Here is a 27,190-nt window from a genome sequence, read left to right as displayed (position 1 = left end):
AACTTACATCTGTGGAATATATTTAAAACATTTCTCATGATAGTATCTCTGAAGAGGATTGATCAGTGACAAAGTTGTATTATTGTATTATTGCTAAGTACTTCTGTACTTTGAATCTAAAAGAATATCTAAGCGAAAGTATTATGTGAAGCAAATTAGAAACTTATGCAAATATAATTGAGAGAATTTCAACAGATTTACTAAATGAATTTTTCAAAAATAAAAGATAGTGTTCTAATATGTTAAATATTAGTTGAAAATATTCATCATTGCAGAGGCAAATTTTTCCAAACTTCGTCTCTGAAATCATAGAAAATTATTAGAACTAGAATATATATATATATATATATATATATATATATATATATATATATATATATATATATATATATATGTATATATATATTGGACATTTTGAAAAAACCAGCTGATTACACAGTAAAAATCGATAAAATTACTGTAGAGCAACTGATATTATATCCTAACTATGTATACAATCTGATTATTTCTTTTTAAACAATTAGTGGCAAAGATGATTGTCTCTTTCTTCAGCTTTTTAAACGAGAAGTATATTCATGTTGATATTATAATCTGAGAAAGCTTGTTTCGAAATTAATGAAAATTCTCATACAGGCCTATTAGACCTACTCTTAATTAGATGTTGTTGTAAATTAAACCTATGACAGTAGTTAAATTTATACAGTAATTGCTGTAGTAGTAAGTAATTGAAGCATCGGCTAGAACAACGTTGTAAGTTACAAAATCTTCATTCGGCATGTTTCGGTGTATAAGTCATGTTACCTTGCTATACTCCTTGGTTTGAAACTGTCCATCAATGTAATACGTGAAATTTGTCCACTCAAAGGTTTGCTATCCTGGAACAACGTTGTACGTGTACACATTTTGTCAGCTCCTGTAAACTTTACCAAATATAACTTATAACGTTGTTCCAGCTGACGCTTCAATTATCGAGCAAGAAACACTTCGATGTGTTTCAAATTGAAAAGAGAGGGGTGATGCAAATATACATTGATTACATAATATAGTGAAATGTCAATTTAATAAAATTGTACAGTTAATAATGACATTTCGTTACAACGAAATAAGAAAATAAGCAGAAATTTTTTTGATAACAGACAATGTTAATTCACCGATTTCTTTGGTATTTCAGGAACAACATTTTATCGTATTACTTCTGTTCCATACAACAGTACCGGTAACAAATTTTAAGTAGTCTGTTAATTATTATTTGCGTAACAATTAAGGCAACTTACAATGAAACCATTTACACGTGAACTGCAATACTTAAAGTAATAGTTCAACTACAATATGATTACTGAAACTGAGGCATTCTCTGGAACAAGAACTTCATTACAAACTCTTGGATTTGAGATACAAAGCCGCAAATATTTTAAATCTAGTATGACTGCATTGTGCAGAACGATATTCGAAAGTTTATAGAGGGCGCTTTGTTTGTTGGAGATAAACAATATTTTGTCAGGAGAGAGACTGTAAGGATTCAGTATATGCTGGAAACTGAAAAGCAATGTAACATACGATAAGTTGTTATTCCATAGAAGTCTCAATTAATGCTACAGTTTATTTCAATATTGACGCCATCAAATCTGCTTTACCAATAAATTCTATTATGAAAATATAATATAATCACGTTCTGAACTTAAGTTTCTCTTATTTGTAAACAAAATTAAGTAGAAATGGCTTATAATATCTTACGACTATTCTAAAGTCAGATCATCCTTCTTCAACGAAGAGTGAGTTCTTAAAATATATAACAAAATATGAGGTGAAAATAGTCTTATTAATACAAAAATAGTTTTTTGTACTCTGATTACACATCTTCAGCAGTGGCGTTTTCCATTATTTTTCATTTCCTGAGCATCTTTCAGTAAATTCTTAATTTATCCTTTATATAATTTTATAGTTACTCTTTCCGCATAATTTTTAATGTACATGTATGCTTTTACGCAGTAACAAATATGACCAAAAGCTGACTGAATGAATGTATTCATAACATTCAAGATAATTAAATTTATTATTTTTGGGTATTTATCTTAACAATATGACTAGAGCCCAGATTTATATGCAAAATGTATCTGAACATTTTTGTAATACCGATATACAAAAGCAGTATTCTTAGAAAATTATACCTTGATCGATGTTATACAAGAAAATACATAATTATATACCGGTACTAAACTCTAGAATACAGGTAAGCAAGCTGTACCAGCATTAGTAACCATGCTGTGTCGAGCCTCGAACCAAAGGACAGGAGAAAAAAAGTGACCATCAGTAAAAATGGCTATGCAATGTAACTTATTATGAAGAATTATCCCTGGACCAAATACTTTTGCTAACTTAGACTTGTTGCAAGATAACAAATAACTAAAAAAATATTGCTTTCCACTGCAGGAAAAAAGAAACTGCTAATAAAAGGCATGTAATTTCCCTGGAATGATTACTTTCCGAACTTCTCTGTACAGTTGGCCTTGGTTTCTAGCAGTGGTTTAGTTGGGCCAGAACGCAGTTCCAGAAAATAAACATGTATGCACATCGGAAACATGATACCAAATTTGACACTCAGTAAGAGCCCAACTGACGATTTTGCACTATTTATGTCACATTATAATGTCATTAACTTAATTTTAAATGCACTTTTCCAGTGAATCGTCTAGTAAATGTCTCTGTATATTTGCGTACATATCCAGGCTCTGCTACAGACATAACATACATTGTAACAGTACAAAAATAAGCAATAGGGAGTAAAAATAACAAATACTGTATCTACTAAGCTTATTAAATAATGACATAAATATGTAGTGCTTACAAATTTGTAATGGCATGTCCCGCACACCAAATATCGAAAAACATATTTGTAACCCTACATTTTACAATACTTAAATGACACTACCTCTATACTGACGGGGGCACAATACTGAGATCAATCTTACTATCAATGCTCAAGTCACATGTTGACACTTTATCACAGACTTCGGTAGCAATACTGTACCAAAATCTAAAAACATTAAATCGAACTGCCAAGTCACAGTGGATTCAGTACCTGTATGTTAAAGTGCGATACCAGTACTTATTTTCTAACTACTTCAAATAGAATATGTTTACATTCTTGTACTCTGAGAGGGAGAAGGGGAGATAGATGAGTAAATAAGAAGATAACTAGGCCTACTCTCATTATGAAAATTTTAGTTAGCTAATGGGATTTAAAAAGTACGTTATCAGCTACTATGGCTATTTTCGCCCTTGTATATAATTCTTAAAAAAACATACCGGTAAACAATACCGGTACTATAAGTGAAATGCGAACACGAACTAAAAACATTGTCACATGAAAATTTTAATTACATTCTAAGAAAGATAATTATATTAGCGTAAAATGAGGTGAATAGGGACGCAGGGAGTGAGTAGGGACGAAGTGTCATTGTTACTTATTTCTTTGTGTCAAAGATTAAAAATATAATAATAAGAGTGTTTATGTTTTCATTCATAATGAGTGAACAAATAAACATTCTTATTATTATATTTAATCTTTAACACAAAAAATAAAAAATAATAAAACTTCGTCACTATTCACCTCCTGCGTCCCTATTCACACCATTTTACGGTAATAATTAATTTAGCGATAAATTCTAGAATTGATACTAAAGATTTAATTAAACAGTAACACTACAGTCCACAGAGGGTGAAGGCATCCAGCCTCATGTCCCCATGCCTTAGAGGTAAACGATAAGGGGGGAACATGTGGTCAGCACGATCATCATCCAAGCTGTTACCGTAAACTGGGGTTACTTTGAACACAGAGGAAATTTTGAACATTTTTTCAGAAAATCATATTTAAGTTTCTACATGCTGCTCTTGTTATATATGGAGGTAAATTTGGTATGAGAATGATTTTATAATAATTTGCCTTCATCTACAACAAGTGCAGCATGTAGAAACTTAAATATGATTTTCTGAAAAAATGTTCAAAGTTTCCTCTGTGTTCAAAGTAACCCCAGTTTACGGTACAGCTCGCAAACAAAACCGGATTGTGTTACTCATTATATTCCAAAAATTCCTCACAATCCTGAGTGTACACTGGTCCCATACAGTGGCCGAAATTTTATGAGAAATTCTTTCTCCCAAGAGGACACAAACTAGCTCTCATTATGTATTGCTAGTCCAAGACATGACTACAATACCGGTACAGAGAGCTCCAACTTCTACCTAATAAAGGCTGTTGTACACAGGCATATGGACAGGTCCGTGCACGCTTCCTCACGCAGATCGGTCCCTTTCCAAATTTTACCACTTAGCTTCCTCAGGACAGACACTCCACACAACCGTCATTAAGCTGATGGAACATTACTACCTGAGATCGATCTGCATAGAAACTCTCTGAACTTAGACTATTCCTCTACAGCACGGGATAATGGTAAAGATTTTGCGACACATTTGCTGGACAAAACATCTGTAGGCAGTTTTCTTCAAAACCGCTAATTCTGTTTCTTCCTGTCATTTCAATTATTATTACTTAATTAATTATTTCTGTAATCAAGAAACAAAAACTTCAATATAAGGGTCATATTGAATGTAACAGCAAATATAAATTGCTGCAAGAAATTTTGCAAGGTCAAATTATGGGCAAATGCAGCACTGGTAGATTCACCACATCATGGTTGTGTAATTTACGTGAATGGTTTGGCAAGTCACCTATAGAAATCTTCCGGTCTTGTATTAAAAAAATTATTACAACCAATATGATCACCAATTTTCGGAAGGTGATGGCATAATGGGAAGAGTTATTGTTGTATTGTATTTTATCTGAATAACCTCTGTAGCTAAAGACATATGTTGAATAAGAATTTATACAGCAACTTCAACATACAGTGTGGAATTCATAATAGTCATTATAAAAGATGTAGGTCATCCCATATTATTTGTAGATGACACAAGTATAGTAATTACAGCCAATAACTCCAACACATTCCAATCTTCAACAGAGGAAATTCTCTTCAAAATATGTGACTGGTTCTCAGTCAATAAATTAGTATTAAATTGTAACAAAACTAACATAATTCAATTTAAATCCTGTCCAAATTCAACGTCGCAAATTTCTAGCGCAATAATTAACAATAGATCCCTATTAGAAACAACAACCAAATTTCTTGGCTTAAAAATCGATAATGTGTTAAATTGAAAAAATCATATTAAAGAAATTACCCCCAAACTAAATTCAGCTTGTTTTGCTATTAGATCTATGCAAAAGATAGTAAATATCAATACCTTAAAAACAATATACTTTGCATACTTCCACTCGGTAATGAGTTTTGGAATAATATTCTGGGGAAATTCCACAGATAGTAACAGTATATTTCTATTACAAAAAAGAGTAATTAGAATAATAGGGAGTCGTGTAGGACTATTTTCAAAAAATTACAAATAATGCCCATGGCTTGTCAGTATATCTTTTCATTAATAGTCTTCCTCGTATGTAATCGTGAAAACTTTGTAACTAATTCAACAGTTCATAGCATAAATACACGTCAAAAAAATGACTCATACTCCATCGGCAAGTCTATCGTGCTATCAAAAAGGAGTGCATTATATGGCAGTAAACATTTTTAATAGCCTCCCTATCGATATACAAAATGAAACTCAAAACATAAAATTATTTAGGGCCAAATTAAAGAAGTACCTAATTTCTCACGCCTTCTATTCTGTAGGTGAATTCATGACATTCAATAACACTTCATGAATTTGATACTAAAACTATGTGTTGTACTAGTAGACTATATTGTAAATCTCGTCTGTATATATTTCATCTAGACTGTGACTATAAATTAAGATTTTATAATAGTATTAAGTTTTTTTACTTGTTCCATATTCTAGCTGTAAGCATGTATGAATACCATGGAATGTTAATAAATACAATACAATACAAAAAATTATTTAAGTTCGGCATTCAAGTTCGTCTGTTTACAGTAATTTTGAGCTATTTATGTCAACAAACTGAATTAAAAAGTAATACAAATTCTTTGCAATCAGCTATACTATATATATTTGTCAGCTTAAACAATAGTGGTCATATGGAAAAAAAAAATTAATAAAATACCGGTACCATAATTTGTAACCAGAATCAATTTTTAAATTCTTATGGAAAGCATTACCACAAAAGAAATCCTATAGAGTATTAACTCTACCCAGTCCTCCCTGAGGTTTCAAATTCTCACCTCCGTCCACATGGAATGAAAAATCAGGGAACTGTATCACTGATTCCTTCTCCTTCTTCTGCTTCCTTTCCTTCCCTTTCTCTTTCTCCTCTTCTTCTTCAGGCACTACAACTTTTTAGAACAAAGTTTTCTTCATTCCTTCCTATCCTGGATTATTGCTGCCAATTTTTAACCTTTAGCTCTTTTAAGATCTTCAATCACATCTTCTCCCCACCTAAGTTTGGATCTTCCACGTACTTTTGTTAATAATGGATTCCGATTATAAATTTTTGTAACTGATTTGTCATCAGTCTTTCTATTAACGTGAATGAATCACCTCATTCTTTGGGATGTAAATAAGATTTTTAATGTATGTGCATTTGAAAATGTTAGTAGTAACATCTATATTTCTTGGTAGCGACATCTTTGTTGAATTCATATAATTGCTTACATACTTTATGATCTAAGAATGTTGTCTGAAGTATTTTTAATCATAGTACAAATAATCATTCAATCATTCTACCACCAAGGGCGAATAATTTTACCAAGTCGCTACCACAACGAATCCACTGTGACGTACATTTCTCGATGGTTAAACGTGGAGATCTCCAAGGCACAACATCTCGACATGAAGGCACTGCTGTGGAAGACATTTGAATGTTCTGAGAGTAAAGTGACAAGGCTAATGGTCTTTGTTGCTCGCTGCCTGTCTAAGAAGCTCGCAGTAGAGTCCTTGCCTCTGCAGCAACTGAGCATGCGAGCCCATCTCTGCCACGACTCCTTTGTTCAGAACACAGATGATGTCTGCCTGTTGCACTGTTGCCAAGCGGTGCGCGATAGTGATACACGTTCTGCCCTCTCGTGCCTGGTCCAGTGCTTCCTGCACCACCTAAGCATAACAGAAATACCAACTATATTATACGAGCAATGTTATACTTCTGTGGTTCAATGCAAGAACTCCTTAACCCTCAAAATATGAGATACTGTAATGCTATTAGAGCCTGGATTTATATACCAGTACCAGTATATTATAAGCTAAAAATGTGTGTGTATCCAATGACTACGCACTTCACTTGCATGATTCGAGTTACGCATATTGCGGATAGATGGTAGAACTGTGACCCAGTTTTGTAGTATAAAACTAAATATAAACATTTACATAGAGATAAAAAATTTTACAGGAGAAAAAGTTCGTCCAAAGGGCTGGACTCTGGAAGAGTACCCAAAACGCTCATTGCATTTCCGCGTTGAATAGCAATACTTAAGCGTTGACGCAAATAAGTAGTGCAACGGCGATCACCAGTAATGGAGATCAAAATTTGGCCGATTTGAGATACCAAAACTTTAGCGTCATGACTCCAAGGACCGAAGGTCTCCACAGCAAAGGGGACAAAGATATAATTGTCTAAAAGATGAGCATATTTATTGACTTTCTTCTTCACGGCTAATTCAGCAGCAGATGCTGCGCGTCTGGAGGTATTCGGTAAGTGAGATGGAGCTAGAGTGTCAACGCAAGTGGAGTCCCAAATTAAAGAGTTTCCTCTAGACCATGGAATTAAGGTCAGACCATCGGGTCGTTTACCATCTGCGCGATTAATACCTGGTAGTTTCAAAAGAGACGGGATGCCACAAGAAGTCAGAGATCTTTTAATGATATCATTGAGTGATGTTACTGGATTTTGTATCTTCGTGTATGTTCGCTGTTTCCATCACCAATATTGCAGTGTGAATACAATGTAATAAGTAAATCCAACTCAGAGACGGTTTTATTTATTGTAAGAAAGACACAAAATCCAATAACAACAAACTGTTGCCAAGGTGAGCTATATTTTTCATGGCCCACTCAGTTGTGTAATGAACACAGGCGTAGGCCAGTCGTGAATGCAGAACTCAGAGCCCTACAATTTTCTAGTTGTACACCACTTCGGCAGGTCACACTGTACATGAAGTGTATCTGTGGAGAGTTATGTCGTGTACTAGGGTGAGTGTATGTGTAAGTGTTCGTGTAAGTGTAGTGTTTGGAATGAGTGATGATGAAGGGAGAAGGGGAAACCCGGTGCCGGCACGTAGCCTACTTCTGTCGAATAGCACCAAGGGGGCCGCCAGGCTTAACGAATCACTATCAACAGTGATATATGCCTTCTCTTCATATGCGGAGAGATTTGAGATTTAACCCAGGCATATTGGTGCACAATCTAGTGATTAGAAATTGTGCACCGCCATCTCTCCTAGTTCCGAGGTAGAAATTTTACATGAAAATTTCTAACCCCGCCGGGAATCGAACCCGGGCCGGCTAGTTTAGAGGCAGACACGCTACCACAGAGCTAACTCGGCGGACATAAGCTACAAATGAATCAACTATATTTGGGTAGGTGTGGTGTACATTAGGGCTGAGAAAACATAGTTTACAATGTTATGAAGTTTAAATCTTCCAGTCTTTATCTAATAATAACTAAAGGAGACAAGTAGTCACCTATTGAACCGCACACCGAGTATATTACATGTGCAAGTTACTGTTACAGTGGTTATCGAGAGATGATACTCTTTAATTTGTTTTGTCTTCTTTAAAGGCGTCTGTGATTGGACATGAAGAGTCCACTGCAAGAATGATGGATGTCATTTGGAATACATTTTGCAGGAGAGGCAATTGAAAGTTTGAAATGCTTAGCGCTCAAAGCTTAACTGTGATTTTCCGATCATTACTGGACAATGACTATCAGTGTTAATGCCATATAACTCTCTATGTACATTCTATATGTCTTAAGCTATGCATTGACAGTCTTGGTTCATTTTCGACAAGAAAGTGACATCCATCATTCTTGCAGTGGACTCTTCACATAATATACATTGCTTCCCATACCACGCCTAAGTATCCAGAAATGTCTGATATCAAACGCGTATGGGCAGTAATGCTACTTTACAATGCATATAAATCCAAATTCTAGTTATTAATATCGATCTAAACCTCTTATTGTAAATATTGTGTAGCCTAAGTATATCCACGTCAGAGAAAGATTATAACATACTGCCTTGCCATTATGTACAATGCTTACAATTATTCTTTTAATTTTGATTTTCTCAGAAGAAGATATGTAAGGGTCACAGAGTTCTTGCACTGAACAACAGAATTATGAATCACCAAACTCAATTCACATAATGGAGGAGTGAGAGATGATTGTACTTATGTGCAGGATACGAAATTCCTCAGGGGCCTTCCACAATCTTGTCTTCCATACAGTGAAAGTCGTACCATCTTCCTAAGATATTTGTGCACTAATTATATCATGGACGGGGAATTCATATTGCAAACAGAGCAGTCAGCATGAGTACCTACATATAACAGCAACTAAGGTAATGGGAGAAGCTAAACTCTCTGAGTAAAGGCTGTTCTCCATCGCTGAATTATATAGAGTGGATTACTCCAAGTTTCAGAAAATTATTTGTCTTTACGTACTGATATATGAAGATGCTATTTTATTTTTACCTTATGAACACTTACATAGCAAAGGAATATTTAAAGCACACAGACGGAATATATTCCTGGTCAACAATGATTTTGTTAAACATACAATTTCTGCTGTTTCTTATGTGATGTCATCTGTTGATTCCAAAAATGAAGTCAGAATGTTTTTTTGTAATTTTAGAAAAATTGCTATATAGTCCTTAACATGCTGATGGAAAGAAAATATTTCAAATATTTAATTTTATTGCTTTAACAATTGACGTGTAACTTTAGATCACTTTTGCCTGTGAAGTCAGAATTCATAAAAATGAATTTTATTCCTCATGAGATTGCGAGAGTCAGTATTAATTCTCAGTTGAGTTGGAACTTACAATCATGAAACAAGTTTCATAACCCATGTTTTCTTTGTCCTAATTTTAAAGTGTGGTAAAAGTATCATATAAAGTGAAACATACCTCAAAATACTGTGTAAATCACAAATAATTTTTGTTACGTTTGTGGTTAATTAACTTTGAAAGCACACAGGCGAATTTGAATTTTACTACACTAGTTAAAAGAGCTTACGAGCGTTTTTTTTATTGTAAAATAGATGAGGACAGGAACTGGGCTCCATGTAATTCTATTAGTCTAACTGGTTGGCTAAAAGGATCCCGTCATAATATGCCTTTCCAGTTCCAATGATATGCCGGAAACCTAAGAATCATTCAACAGACTGTTACTTTCTAGGAACCACAGATCAGAAAATTACAGAGAACTTGTCAGTGAGCTGATTGAGAACTATAACGTGATGAGGTGTCAGGTATCTCTCAAAATAACTTCTTGGATTCTCATCTATTTTTTTCTTTCCTCAAGACCTTCGGGTAGTGAGCGACAAACATGGGGAACGTTTTCATCAGGATTTTTCTAAAATGGAAAGGCACTACCAGGAAAAATAGAGCCCAAATATTCTGTCAGACTACTGCTGGACACTTAAAAGAGATGTTTCTCAAGCGAAGTATAGCGTAAAATCTATTTCACACACATTTTAGATACACAAATACGATTTTAGATAAAATATTACAATTAATATTTGAGGAGAAAAATTCGCTCCAGCGCCGGGGATCGAACCCGGGTCCTTGGTTCTACGTACCAAGCGCTCTGACCGCTGAGCTAAGCCGAATTCAATCCACGGCACCGGACCGAATCATCCTCCTTCAATGTTTCCCTTTGTGGCCTGACTCCAAGTTAGGCATATATGGTATATGTCCAGTGTCAACTGCCATTATACTAGGAGCGCACTCAGCTGAGTGACTTGTTTGGTCGGGATTCCGCAGTTACGTGCACAGTAATCTGTACAAATATATGCACTGCAGCTATGAGAACCAAGGACTCGGGTTCGATCCCTGGCGCCGGAGCGAATTTTCCTCCTCAAATATCAAATATTAATAGTCAATATCACAGATATTATTCTCTAGGACAAATCAATAAAATAAATCTATAAAATATTACAAGGTATCAAACTAGACAAGTCTGAAGTACATTTCATATAATTACTCAAAAACCCTGGGTGATAGAAAAATTTTGAAAACAGATCTGAAATAAGCACGAAAAATGCTATAAGAGTCACACATTCTTTGTCTTTTAACAAAAAATATGTTTAATTTTGTTGACCAGCCAATTGGTACCAGTAATGTAATTTTCAACGCGAAATTATAGACTGAAATACTGACTTAATAAAATTTGTCTCAGTACTAGGCCTACTGTTTCCGAAACTAATACAGTATTATAATCTTAATAATGTTATAAATACATTATTATTATTATTATTATTATTATTATTATTATTATTATTATTATTATTACTACTACTACATTTATTGGGCGTACATCATTATCATCATCATTATCATCATCATCATCATTTACACATTTCTCCTTAATTGGAAAATTCCGCACTTAAATTTTAACGTGTTTTACATAGGAATAAAAAAAAAAGGTGCAGTCATGTATACGTAAAATATCATATACTGTACCGGTAGTTCTCAAATGTTTTGTTCATTAAGTACCGGTACCGTACAGTAGGCCTACACAAAGGTGTAGTCATAAATAAAATAATGCCAGGGCACACCGCGAAAAGTTTATTATTATTATTATTATTATTATTATTATTATTATTATTATTATTATTATCATCATCACCATCATCACTATCATCATCATTTATTAGTAATACCGCTGCTATTATAATACCAGTACTACCAATCCATGCTTATAAAATGCAAAGTTGAGTGAAACGTAAATAAGATAATTACCATTTTAAAAATTAAAAATATAGAAGCAGGGCGCTCCCTGGCTGCAGAAAAAGATACCAGGGTAGCGCCCTGACACGACTACACCCCTGCCAGTACTTTAGAAATAGACTAACTGCTCACTGATTACCAGTATGTACCGGTAGCAGAGTTTGTGAAATAATTAATTCCAGTAACTTCAATGTAGGCCTAAATGGGCTTACTGTAATTGCAATGTACTGGTGCTATGTATAATTAATGTCTATGTTTCATTATTGAAACTCCTAGTTTCTGAGCATTTTTCGATCAGTAAAGTCTTCATTCAAAACTTTAACATACATAGTAAAAGAATGAATGAAAGATGGCTGGAAACCAAAAGTAGATAGTCTATAACCTTTATTGGATCATAGGAAGAAGAGAGAGCCTGACATGTAATATGAATATGACTCACTACGCAATTAGAAGATACCAATGCATTTATTATAAATCTAGGGCAGGGAGAGTAAACTTCTGAAATAGTAAAATTAATTTCGCCTTTTGACATAAAAAAAGGTAAAAACAATTTCAGCCCATTGGGACTGAAGTGCTAAGAACTAATCTAAACAGCTTCTAATTCTGGTCCGTTTCATTTCATTACTTTGAAATGAAGAAATGCACATAGCAAAATTACAGAGATAAAATTTTTCATTTTAAAATTAAATGAAAACAATGGAAATTTTCTACACTTTAAAATGCACTAAACCAGCATACTAACATTAGCTACTTTCGCCACACCAATAACAAGAACCTATATTTACCTTCTCACTGTGAGTGTCCAATGCAGATGTAGCCTCATCCAAAAGCAACACGCGTGGGTTCCTCACGAGAGCCCTCGCAATGGCAATTCTCTGCTTTTGCCCACCAGACAGTTGCGTGCCTTTTGAACCCAGACCAGTTTCATAACCCTAAAAATAGATGGTATGAAAAATTATATTAAGTGTCATAAAAATTCTCTAAGAATAAATATTAATTAAAAATTATCTTTCTTCTTTTACCATACATTAACATATTCCAAAACAAAAGCCAATATTTTTTTTTCCATTTGCTTCACACAGGTACCATAATATAAAATTATGTGACTAAAATTATACAAAAACAGACTAAGCACCAAATGACATCAGGGCTAAGCTTGTTCAAAGTATAATAATTAATTTATTAATCTATTATTAATGTTAATGTGCCAGTCAATGGCTATTAAACAATAATAGGACAGCACAATAGTTACAATAATCATACAACAAAAATGATGAAAATGATAAAAATGTTCAATAATTATAATATATATTGGTACCTTAATAATTTAAAATCTTACCATGATTTTACGAACATACTACAGTTACATCATGGGCTCCAATGTATGTAGGATGAATAATAATCAGAAGTATGCATAGATACTTAACAATGTTTTTGGTAATTCCCACTTTGTTTATGAAATTAAAATACTAAATAATTAACTTTACTTCTTGGAAAACCAAATGCAACAAAACCTTGTAAAATATTACTATCCATCAATTTTTACATTTTCATTTATTACTTTTGGTAAGCAATATCTCATCATGTTTAGAGTAAGTCACGAGAGATCCGATTTATTAAAGCGTTCAATTCATTCTTTTCAGTAGTTACTGGTAGTAATAAGTTACATAAATTCAATTAATTCATTTATTTTTATTTTGTTTTTTTTATTCGTCTTCATATACCGTAGTTAGCTATATCTCTAATAAAGTGCTACTGGTCTGATTTTAGTTGCTTTGACTGTTTAACAATCTATTTCCTCATCCTTATAGCAAGAGAGAAGTAAATACTGTTTCAAAAAATTGTTTTAATGTGTTCAGTTTGCACTTTGATTTCTATAATAACTTTAGGAATACCATTAACATGATTATTTTTATTTTTATTTCCTCATACATATATTTTTATAAAGAATAAATAATATAAATTAAACACAGAAAACTTTTGACTCATTCTATGGTGGTACTATTACAATTATTTATATAAGAGCTCTTATCCTTTATAAGAATATAACTCTTTGCAATAAAAATTGTAGAATTCAAATGATCATATATTTTATATTTACCAGAGGAAGCGATTGAATGAAACTGTGAATATTGGACTTCTTGGCTGCTTCAATAATCTCATCCATTGGAACACTACGACTGTTGTCTCCATACGCAATGTTTTCAGCAATTGTCCGGTCAAAGAGAACAGGTTCCTGCGACACTATACCAAGTTGTGCTCTTAGAGACTGCAATGGCATCGAGCTGATATCTTTCCCATCCATGCTCTGCAAGTGAAAAATACACTTCAAGAAGTTTCATAAGAACAGAAAAATGCTGCTACAAATTTACGAAACTTTATTTCTCCTTCTTTTTTGTGTCTATATATATATATTTTTAAACACTTAGAAGTACTGACTATCTACAATCAATCTTCATATAATGGTAAAGTCTTAAAAAAAAATTGCCAGATTGATTTGATGTCTCATCATCATATGAAGAAATAAATATCTGATAAGTATTTAACCAAAGATAGAAAAAAATTACTATTCAAAACAAGCAAAGGAAGCACTGCTAGGGTAACAAAATCTAAAATAAGAAAAATAATTAGATCTTTCCTAATTTTTTAATATCAAATCATTTCTTTATTCGAAGTATAGGCAGTCAGGAAAGTGGGAAAAAAACCAGAGGCGGTATGCTACCCCAAGATGTTCCCCTGGTATATTTCGATTTAAAAAAAGCATACCCACTTCCTAACAACTTACACATACATGATGTATACAATACATTGTTTCCTGCAGTCAGTAACACTAATCTTTGGAGCTTATGCAACACATTAAAATTTCTTAATATAATAATTTCAAGTTACTTCAGTTATACTAGATTATTTTACAATGTCCATTGAGACTTTAAAATAATGTTAAAGCTTCAAAGTTCTTTACTTAATCTATACTAATAATAAATCTGTAACCGAAATTTTTCTGGTAATTTTCGATTTTCCAAAAATAATTGGTCCTAACATATATAATTAACCATCCTGAAACCGAAAATCGCATTTTTTAAATTTTTGTTTGTATGTCTGTATGTTTGTTACCTTTTCACGCAATAATGGCTGAACCGATTTATATGAAAATTGGAATATAAATTAAGTGTATTGTAACTTAGATTTTAGGCTATATGGCATTCAAAATACTTTATTTAAAAGGGGGGTTTTAAGGGGGCCTGAATTAAATAAATCGAAATATCTTGCTTATTATTGATTTTTGTGAAAAATGTTACATAACAAAAGTTTCTTTAAAAATGATTTCCGATAAGTTTTATTCTTTACAAAATTTTGATAGGACTGATATTTAATGAGCTAAAGGAGTTTTAAAATTAAAATAACGCCATCTAAGACGGTGCAATGAATTAAGAATAAATGACTTCGTCTATAAGGGGTCTTGGACAACAACAATTGAAACAGGGGCCTTGGACATCAACAATCGAAAGCTATTAAACATAGCCTACAGAGAATGTTTCTGTGTTTGTATGAAGTAATATCAGAAGCTAAATTAACCGATTTGTATAATTAATTATTATTTCACCATTCGAAAGTGTAGTTTCTCTAGATGGACATAATGCTATAATGTTATTACAGTAACGTCTGAGTAAATCGAGGACAGGTAAGATTAAAATAGCTTCTTATGCACAGAAAATTTGATAGGCTATTTTGTACATTCGTTTTCTGTATTTCTTAAAATAATATTTATGTACACTCATTTTAATCTCAGAGAATTAACGAACAACGAGAGTGTATTGATTTAGTATGCAGTAATAGTACGTTAGCTTAGCAATCCATTATTTTATAATTCAAATTTTAACTATGCTCAATTGAATCGTGTTAAAATACATAAAAAATATATGCAATAAATGCAATGCAAAAAAAATTGTGTAATGAGCGAAGCAGATTATCTTGCGCTGTTGTAAAAGTTGTTTCCTGGATCAAACGTCCTATTTTAATTATGTAATTACTTTATATTTATTTCTAACAGGTGCAGCGGAACGCACGGGTACGGCTAGTTATTAATAAAAAAGTGCAACAACAACAACAAAAATGACACAATCACTAAATTGGTAACAATGGCCACCACAGGCTACAGACTAAAACCTTATATACTTGAAATACTACCGCTGTAAGCATTCCAGGGGGCCATAGAAACCAGTTGCGATATTCCATACCGGTGCATACTGTCTCACTTCCCCCATTGAGTATAGGTAGGTACTTCTAGACGTTTCATGTGAATTTTCTATTACTTTCTCAAAACAAAAAATCAATAATCAGAAAGGGAGGAAGCTAGCATCTTTCTCTGAATTGTATGCCTCTAAGTATATGTATGTTACGAAATCCAAGAGAGGAGAAAGTGGCAAACGGTTAGTTCAAGATGATCAAGAAGCTAGCAGCGATTTTCTCTTGGGCTGTGGCTTTATATTCCTACAGACCAATGATAAGTCATTGTTGGGGAAAGGGCGAAAAAGACTTTTTTTTTTTTTGCTCTCTTCCTAAGCATTCTCATTTCTGATTGTACTAGTTCTATGTATATTTCCTTACAACTAAACAAAACTTTCATTACCCTGGTACTATTGCTGTGTCAACTGTCTCTTTCATGTAGCCCACAAAATAGTAGCAAAGGTATCTCTTGTATAATCATTCATCATGATCACCAATTGTCATTACATTAAAAATAAAAATTAAATATATAGCATTATTTAAAAACGTTCTCCATTAAATGTTACAGCATTTAGGATTTTTTTTAATTAAAAATTTCGTCCCTTCGTACACTTCATGTCTTTTACGTATATTTCCAGTCTCTCAATTTTGCAATACTATAAGACGACCTGGAAAATTCTCTTTTCACTAGGACAGAATTTTTTAGTACTGTACATGAGGAACATCCTTTCCATTCAAATAATCACCAAAAATAAATTTTTTCAGGACGAGTCTTATATTTGTCTTTTGTAAATAATAAGCAAAGAAATGGCATTTGTTAGCACTTTATAGTATCACTTCGATAACTTAAAAAAAGAAAGGAAACTGCTCCAATGAGCAACGATAATGTGTACTTAAAAATTTTTACGACAGATATGGTAGAGTAAAATACTAATTTTTACTTCATTTGTATTATATTTTTGGTTCAGAGAAAATACTAGCTTCTCACAAAAACACTGTTACTTTTTACGAGTATTTTCGGAAAAAGAGTATTTTCCTTGGACCAAAAAAAAAATTAAATAAAAAATGCAGTAAAATTAGTAGGACCTCACTGGAGCTGTTGCCTTTCGTTTTTCAGTGATTTTACAAAGTATTATGGAATGGCATTCCTGTTCCTATCATTTAATGAGGTTCATAATTTAATTAAAAGCAGAAACGAAAAACATTCCAAACTCCATGCAATATAATGCAATAAACACGATATCCTGTTATACATACCACAGTTCCACTGGCAGGCTCGTAGAATCGCTGCAACAACTGTATGCATGTCGACTTCCCACATCCACTGGGTCCTACTAAAGCCACAGTCTGGCCTGTCTTTATCTGGAGGTTCAATCCCTTCAAAATGGGGATCTCAGGTCTTGTTGGATATTGGAATTTCACTTTAGAATAGTCGATGTTGCCTTCTGCATTCTGAAACAAACATAACACTGTGAAAAATATTACAATAAGTGATTTTTCAGCAAACTTCTATAAAATGGAATTTTCACTTAAAAATAACATATTTATTCTATGTGCGTATTTCGGCTTTAAAGCACGTCTTAGTTTGCAATGGACGTAGTATAAAATTATCATATTGGCTTGTATTTATTAGGTAGTCATAGCTTGTTGACATATCATTGATTTCCGTAAGTTTTGTTCAAGTATTTAGGGCATTTAATTCTTGTTCGACAATACAATATTCAAGAATTTAGTTCCACGTCATAAATGGGATCGTTTGTATGTGCAAAGTTCTATTGTTAAATCTAATACATGCTTGTATTCTACGCAACAAAGAAATAAAAAAATAGATTTATAAATGGAGGGTTCTGTGCACTATACTAGTTAGTCATAAACTGGTACATACCGGTAAATACTAGAGATATTGGTACCTAGTTTTCGCAAACCACGGATTCAGGAAATATGGTTGTGATGAAATTTTTTTTTTTTTTTTTTTCTGGTCTTCTCTCCTGGCTGTGGTTTAATTGTTTAATTGTAACCCACTTCTGAGGTTGGGGTGCCTTGAAGGCGGAGTTACATTACCCCGATGATGTGATAGGATGATTATGATAATGTATTGCCAGGAGAGATCTTAAATCTAAACTTAACCTACATTCCAGACCATGGACGAACACAGGAATGATCCCCTTTAAGGAAAAATTCCTGTGCTCTAACCGGGAATCGAACCCGGGACCGCATGAACTATAGCCAGAAGCTCTGACCACTAGACCATGAGGCTGGCCTGTGATGAAAATATATACCAGTAGATGGAATTAACATAAATATGTTCGTGAATTACTACAAAAAAGCTAACTTCCCTACCCGCTATACTGTTGGCAGTTATGGCAGTGATTGGAGTTAGCTGCATTTTTGATTTTGTTTTAATTAGGTAGTGGAATTTTCTTAAAAATTGTGATTAAAATATGTTGTTGTTTGTTGCTGTTTTCTAATGCCAGGCGTTTGACAATACAGTCAATTGACCTCTTGCACTCCAATATTTTTCAAAGATATTGTCATGGTCAGCCAATGAAGCACAGATTCTGATGTGTTCCGAATCTATTTCTTGGTCTGAGTTGCACAATGGACAGTTAGGGGACTGTTATATTCCAATTCTATGCAAGTGTTTGGCCAAACAGTCATGGCCTGTTGCCAATCTAAATGCAGCTACAGACGATTTGCTTGGTAAATCGGGAATTAACTGTGGATTATGATGCAGAGAGTTCCATTTTTTCCCTTGAGATTGTGTTATCAAATTAAATACCGTAATATAATCTATTTTGTATTCATATTTATATGTAAAATATTGGATTTCATTTATTCAAACCCTATTTCAAAACATAATTTTTAATCTAATATTCAAACTGTATTTCAGGTGATTTTATTTTTAAATATAAAGTAAAAATAGCCTCAATGTTTTGTGGTGCCTTATTTACTTACTTACAAATGGCTTTTAGAGAACCCGAAGTTCATCGCCGCCCTTATATAAGCTCGTCATTGCATCGGTCCCTAGCCTGAGCTAGATTAAGCCAGTCCCTAGCATCATAACCCACCTCCCTCAAATTTATTTTAATATTATCCTCCCATCTACGTCTCGGGTCTCCCCAAAGGTTTTTTTCCCTCCGGCCTCCCAGCTAACACTTTATATGTATTTCTGTATTCGTCCATATGTTCTACATGCCCTGCCTATCCCAAAAATCTGGATTTAATGTTCCTAATTATGTCAGGTGAAGAAAACAATGCGTACATTTCTGCGTTGTGTAACTTTCTCCATTCTCCTGTAACTTCATCCCTCTTATCCCCAAATATTTTCTTAAGCATCTTATTTTCAAAATTATTCACTCAAACTTGCACAAATTTTGTCGGTAGGAAACTATAAATTTCCTCAAAATGTACAAAGAGCCTTAAGATTCTCTTGGTAATTCAGACCTCTAGTCTGTTTAGTTACATTCAGCAATGCATTTTGCACGATAATAGTCAAAAGGTTTAATTTTTTTAAAAGCGACATAACACCGAAATTAAACAAATTTTTATACCGAAATTTAAAATTTTTCTTCTTCTTCTTCTTCTTCTTATTTGCACTACGGCCCTTGTAGTCTAGCCTTGGCTTCCCTTAGGATTTTGTTCCACTCCTGCCTAACCACAGCCTTCTGCCTCCATCTTCTCACTTCTAAAGTCCTTAGATCATCCTCTACTCCATCTTAGTTTCAGCCTGCCAATATTGCGTCTACCTTCAGGTTTTGAATTTAAAATCTTTTTGGGTACTCTGCTATCATCCATCCTGATTACATGTCCCAACCATTCCAATCTACGGGTTTTAATTTCAGCTACAATATCTGGAGATCTATTTTGAGCTTTCAACTCTGTATTATACCTGATTCTCCAGTGACCATTTTCATATTTTGGACCATAAATTTTCCTTAAAATTTTCCTCTCCCATGTCATCAATTGCTGTTCCATTTTCTTAGACAGTGTCCAAGTTTCACTGCCATAAAGCACAAGATCTTATTACTGTTTTGTATAATGTAAGTTTTGCTTTTTTACTTATACATCTCAGACTCAATGTTTTATTAAGGGCTCTCAAGCAATTCAAGATTTTTATTCACGTAAAATAGTATCCCTAATAACTACATAAAAAGGCATTTTAAAGATTTAAAACACTTCCATACCTTAAATTTCTCTTTCGACAATTTTTAGCTTAAATTAATAAAAGAATTTATTATCCTCTATGCGACTATGTATGGCATAGATAAAATAAATAAGAGACTACTAATGCAATGAAATCCAATTTTTTATACATAATGCACCAAATTATGGCGAAATCTCATTTCGTCAAACCATGGTTTACTATTATGTTACACAAAGTTCTTCAGTTACTACAAAATAATGAAGCACATCAGCTAAACCAAACGAAATAAACGCGTGAGTAGAAATACTCTGTCTTTAAAATAACCGTTATGAACAGGGAACGGATTTATATGGACTAAAAATATATGAAATATGTAAATATATATGTAGTTATTTTTACCAAAATATGGAATTAAATATGGATTTTTACCAAAATATGGAATTAAATATGGACTTAAAATTATAAAAAAATGACTATGTACGTTAAATATTGGTACATTTTAATCAAACTAAACAAAAAATATAATGGACGTACCTTATCTTCCAATGTAGTTTCAACAAAACACAATTTTTATTGTCTGTTACCATAACAATAGGTTACAAACATTTCTTTCAAGTGCTGAAAAGTGAATCTTCTTCTATTGTCTCTGAGGATAGATTTATACTGACTAAAAGAGCGTTCGACGTCACAAGAAGTAACTGGTACATAATTCAATTTCACAATGTCTGCTGGGGATAAGTCCAAGTTAATCTTCACTGTTGATTCACCACTCATCACAGCAACAACCTTTTGTAGTTCTTCATATCCAGGGTTTTTTGAAAGTACAGTGTCCACCTTAGCTCTTACTGCATCTGCAACTTTACCTCTACCACGATTCAGTTGTTCCACAGTACTATTTATAATTTCAAAACTTTCAGATAGTGAAAGGTGCCTATTTTGGAGACTTTTGAGCGTTTTTATGATGCATGAAAATGTATGCTGAATGTGAGCTAAGTCATTCTTCACACTTATGTCACAGGTAACTGTTTTCGCAGTATCAATTGAGACTGCATCTTCAGAGTCCAATGCAAGGAGAACATTGTTAATAGAGTCTATATGTTCGGCATAATATTCAACTGCTTCTAGCCATGTACCCCATCTAGTTAAAATTGGCTTTGGTGGCAATGGAATTTCAGGGTACATTTCTTTCAACACGTTAACTCTACTGGGAGCTTTGAGAAATACTTTTTTCACTGATGAAATCAACAAATCTACTTTAGGGAAATTGTCTCTGACCACTTCTGCCACACGATGAAATGCATGCGCCACATAAGTAAAATGAGTCAATTTAGGATATACAACAGATAATGCTTGTCCAGCTTTGACCATATAAGGGGCAGCATCGCTAATAAAGAATAACACATTATCGTACATAATACCCTTTGGCCACAGGATACCCATAGCTTCGTTGAACAGTTTAACTATAGTTTTGTTATTGCACTTTTCTAGAACATCACAATGTAAAAGAATTCGTTCAGAATATTGTTCACTTAACAAACCGATAACTACATTACCAACAAGTCTACCTTCTTTGTCGGGAGTCTCATCAATGGAAACCCAAATTGAACTATCTTTAATTTCATCTCTTATCTTCTGTATTGTCTCATCGTAGATGGATGGAGCATACGTCTTCCTAAGTGTTGACTCATCCGGGATTGTATGTTGAGTATATTTTTCAAGGAATTCCCTGAAGACCTTATTCTTTAGTTTGTAGAGAGGAATATCAGCAGAGATGAGAGAACGGCACAGGTCGATGTTAAACTCAGATCTTACATTCGATGTTGTTGGTTGTGTTAAAAACAATTGTCTCTGCTTGGAATTTAGTTGTTTGTTGGCCTGATGTTTACTAGTTGTAATGTGTTGTTGCACCAGGAACTTTTGTGTAGATGATACTGCACACTGACACAAATTACAAAATAATATTTTATTGTCAGTTGATAAACCATCTTCTTTAAATTCTGAAATGTAACTTGTTAGTTTTGATTTTAAATTGACTGAATGACGTACTTTTGGCATATTTACCGTCTTTATAGTATGATTTACAAAACTGAACCTATGTGTACTCTGACTGGCATTTAACTGTTGAGCTGCACAACTGAAGTCTGTTAAAAATTTTAAATTAAATTAATACAGTTTTGTAACTTACTTTCCCATTGTTGATAGGACTGCTAATTTTCAAATAACTCTGATGTTAAAGGGATTACTGAACATGTGTTTAAATCTCTATTGTTGAAATGTATTTTTAAAAGTTAATGGAATTTTGTTTTGTTTTATTGTTAAACCTAATATAATATGGACTGTTTTATATGAAATATGGAAAATATATGGAAATTAACGAAAATATGTACTAAACTCTAAAATATGGAAAAATATGGAAAATAAAAGTAGGATTTTTCAACCCTACACATTGTGAAACATAAAGATAATGCAAAATATAAATTATATTAGCTTTATAAGTAAATATGTATTTACATATAAATCCTTTCCCTGGTTATGAACATGGTGAAATATCTATTTCTAGGAGCTTAAAATTATTTTCTGAAAATATCATTTCTGTAATATCCACTCACCCAGATACCAGTTCCAGTCACTGGTGCAGAGTAAATGCGGGGTTTTCTGTCCATAAGTCTGAACAGCCTTCCAGCTGCCATCTTAGCAATGCTGTAATTTGGAGCAAATGCTAGACCTTGCCCAAGCATCCAAGCTCCGAAAATCAGAGCTTCAGAAACTCTGTAAAAACAAAGAATTACATTATAATACTTCTTGAATAACTGTTACTACAGGAAATCATTCCAGTAGAATTTGACAGTTATATTAATTTTGTTAAACAGCAAACAAAAGACATTAAATATATTCATAACGAAAAAGTGTACAATACACAATTGGCAGTAGACATTTGGGAGGGTGGTGGTGGTGGTGGTATTACAAATATGTTTCAAGTATATCTACTCACTTGATGACGTTTTTGTAAGGCAATCCTTCTGTGGCTACCAAATAACCACCGTAGTAAAGACTTAGACCATAACCAAAGAACGGAGCTGTCTGCCCGAGAGAGAACACAGGTCCACGAAAGCGAGTTTTGCGCCTGGCAGCCTGTTGGGCCACCTTCAGCTCCACCATGTAGTTATGCTGGAAGAGGCGCTCTGCACACAGACTTGTTACAGTGCGGATGTTCACAATGGCTTCTATGGCAATCTGGATCAACAAGAAATAAATCAACTATTATACACTGGACTCCACCTAATGCTCTGTTAACAGCATATTATTACTCCTTTCAGAGCATCTCCTTGTAAAAATAAGAAACTATTACGTGCAGAGAAAGAGACCAGGTATACCACGTAAACACTTAAGAAATGATGCATTCCAAACTTGGACAAACCATACCTTGCGTATTATTTTAATGTACCGAAGTACATATGATATTTCCATGCAGATATTCTGCGTCATCATACGATGAAAGGTAATGGAACGGAGAAAAATTCTCTCCGGCACCGGGATTTGAAAACCCAGGTTTTCAGCTCTATATGCTGATGCTTTATCCACTAAGCCACACTGGATTCCACCCAGCGTCGGACAGAATCGTCTCAGATTAAGTTCCAACTCTTGGGTTCCCCTAGTGGCCGCCCTCTGCACTACGTCATAGATGTCTATGAACGTAGGACCGAAGTCCACACATGTGCTGAGGTGCACTCGTTATGAGTGACTAGTTGGCCGGGATCCAACGGAATATCATATGTACTTCGGTACATTAAAATAATATATATGATATGCGTAAATCACTTCGTGATTTAAGACGGCGCTTATTCCGTCGGATCCCGGCCAACTAGTCACTCATAACGAGTGCATCTCAGCACATGTGTGGACTTCGGTCCTACGTTCATAAACATCTATGATGTAGTGCAGAGGGCGGCCACTAGAGGGAACCCAAGAGTGGAACTTAATCTGAGATGATTCTGTCCGACGCCGGGGTGGAATCTGGTGTGGCTTAGTGGATAAAGCATCAGCACGTAGAGCTGAAAACCCGGGTTCAAATCCTGGTGCCGGAGAGAATTTTTCTCCGTTCCATTACTCTTTCATCGTATACCTTGTGTGGTAAAGGGGTTAATGTTTATAGTGATCTCCCCAAGGCTAACTCATGGGTAAGCAATCGAAAGGGCCTATCTTCCTCAGAATGAACCAATGCTTTAAAAATGTCAAGCAATATTTCGGTGATTCGAGCAATACCGGGCAGAACTCTAAGCACAACCCGCTGCCGTAGTGAGCCTGAAACACTTGGACACGTGCTTGGACAATGCCCCAAAGGCGAGCTGCTGATCAATGCTAGACATCATCGTGTACGACATGCTTTGGCGATATCGTTAAAAACTTTAAATTAGGAGATTCATGAGGAAGTGCATTGTGTATCATCAGATGGTTCTTTTAGACGGGCAGACATTATTGCTATCAACAAACGCTTAAAACAGGCTCTTGTTCTTGACCCTATTATCCATTTCGAAAGAAACCTAAATCAGGCCACCGAAGTTGATATTGAGAAGAAGTCTATATATGAACCTTGTCTGCCGTATCTTTCTCAGAAGTAAAACGTCCCTCTTAAACAATGGTCTGTCATTGGTTTGCTGTTTGGCAGTAGAGGTTCAATTACAAAATTCACATGGAATTATCTTAAGGAACTTCACATTCCTTTTGATTATGTAATGTCCATTCTTATAAATATTATCAAGGATTCTCTTCAAATATTACATCATCATCTCTATTTCAATTAATCCACTTATATTTGCCTTCAACAATTAACTTTCTTTTTTCTTCAATGTATCACATCCCATTATATTGTACATGTTTATTGTATTCAGGACCTTTGTGGTCACTCAGATTCTTTGAGCTGATGTCTATAATTTAGAAAAATATATATACTCCAGTGCTCTTATTATGAATGTATTTTAATTTTACACATTACATAATATAGGTAACAGATTGTAAACAGTGGCGGTTCTAAGGAAAGTATTTTGGCAGGATTCGACTCAAACTCAATTAGATTACTTCTTTTCTAACAAACAGCATACATACTATAATTAAATTATTATTACCAGTATTAATACAAGTAAAAGAAGGGACAATTCTTCATGGCTTAATGAAATATTGAATTTTCTTCTGTTCAGTAGTACTTTGAATAGTTAGAATGATGTACAGTGGAATATAATGAATTTATTATGAACATCATGCTGCATTCTGACAAATAATTATTAAAAAATAATGTTAAATACGGTACCTGTCTATCAATACCTTAAACTCACTCTGGAAAAATACAAACAAAACTGAGCAAAATATTTTCAGATATCATGTAACTTTTTCAATATTATTATAAGAAGACATTCAGTTAACAGAACTTTCAAATATTATTTTAAATTGATTATAATAATTAAATTTATATAAAAATATGAACAGAACCAGATACGGTAAAATTTAACACGAGAAAGACATATAATTCATATTCCGTGTGATGTAGTGTTAAAAGTTGTGTAATCAAGATGTATAAAAATATTACGGCAGTTAATTAGCCTATAGGGACATTAAGAAATTGTTGTACACTGTTATGTATTTGTCTGCACTTCAATCATGGTGATCGAGTACTACAATACAAGAATTTGAGTATGTTTCCAACTGCTCGTTTTAAACAAAGGATAATATTTACGTGTCCTTATTCACTAAAACCGCCACTGATTATACCTTTAAATATTGAAGTGGAAGGAAATTTTTCTAATTAGTTGAAGCAAAACACTGCTTGCAGCTTCTCTTTACACGTTTAAAGAGAAACTTTAGACAGTAAGTTACATATATCTGAATTTTTCTTACGAAAAAAAAAAACCTACATGGCAATGACCTCCCATTTCTCTACTCAAAACACATCCGGTGAAGTTGTTCACCTGGTATTATGACATACAGTAAATATGAAGAATAAAAATAATTACTACAGACATTATAAAGTAAAATAGAACATATTTATGCATCTCCAAATACGAACTTTCTTAACACATTGATATTACTCTAAGTAGGCTAGTTTATTTCAATAGTTCTGGCTGCCTCTTCCATGAGTATTATCACCAAAATACTACATAGCCTATAATTCATATTTCCTTTCAGTGCAAACATCTGAAGTTATCTAATCTTCATAACTAAATCAACAATATGAAAATTATGAAATTAAAAATAAGCAATTTAATACAAAACCTACCTTTGTTGCTGCCTCTAATGCAGTTTTTTCTTTCAGTCCTTGTCCATGCATAACTCTAGACTCTATGAAAACCCCAGCAAACACAAGAGGGACCGATATTAATGATACTAGAGTCATGTTCCAACTGTAGATGAAGGCCAGTATTGTACCAATAGCCAATGTTGATAAGGACTGCAAAATGACGCCAATTCTCGATCCAGTCGCCTGAAAAAAAGATAAATACCGGTACCTAAAATAAAAACCATGGTCAATAATAAGAATATTATACATATAACGTAATTCGTTTCATGTGACTAAAAACACATTTTACGTCCAATATTAAGTTTCAGTACAAGCAGAAAATTTATTAACTTTACATAAATGAGAAGAGAAAGTTCTCCATAGTTTTCGCTTTAGTGGAGGGGGGATGTAGTTTACGTAAGTTCACACTGGATAATTTCGAACAAAGAAGCTTGTCAGTTTATGCAAAACGTGCGAGGTTGTTCGACAGATGAAATTATCTAACAGAAAGTATTAGGTAAGCTCAACTAAATTCTAAATAAGTACAATGCAATGCAATGACTTTAATGTAAAAAAAATCAG

At 33.7% G+C, this 27,190-nt stretch overlaps 1 protein-coding gene across 2 annotated transcripts in view; it reads right to left on the bottom strand.

Annotated features, from left to right (window-relative positions):
- Window positions 1-1,254: 1,254 nt before the first annotated feature.
- Window positions 1,255-27,190, bottom strand: part of Mdr49 (Multi drug resistance 49) — a 139,720-nt gene continuing 113,784 nt past the window's right edge. For both annotated transcript variants that reach the window (XM_069824349.1, XM_069824351.1), the window contains 7 exons: window positions 26,609-26,812; window positions 23,333-23,574; window positions 22,950-23,109; window positions 17,454-17,648; window positions 14,071-14,277; window positions 12,755-12,901; window positions 1,255-7,116 (listed from right to left, as the gene is read on the bottom strand). In XM_069824349.1, coding sequence (XP_069680450.1) covers window positions 6,910-7,116; window positions 12,755-12,901; window positions 14,071-14,277; window positions 17,454-17,648; window positions 22,950-23,109; window positions 23,333-23,574; window positions 26,609-26,812 — 1,362 coding nt within the window. In that variant the 3' untranslated portion in view covers window positions 1,255-6,909. The remainder of the gene's footprint in view (window positions 7,117-12,754; window positions 12,902-14,070; window positions 14,278-17,453; window positions 17,649-22,949; window positions 23,110-23,332; window positions 23,575-26,608; window positions 26,813-27,190) is intronic.

Source organism: Periplaneta americana, chromosome 4 (genome assembly GCF_040183065.1).
Source record: "Periplaneta americana isolate PAMFEO1 chromosome 4, P.americana_PAMFEO1_priV1, whole genome shotgun sequence".
NCBI lineage: Eukaryota > Metazoa > Arthropoda > Insecta > Blattodea > Blattidae > Periplaneta > Periplaneta americana.
Note: the sequence above shows the minus strand (reverse complement) of the source record. Positions and strands in the feature narration are given on the sequence as shown.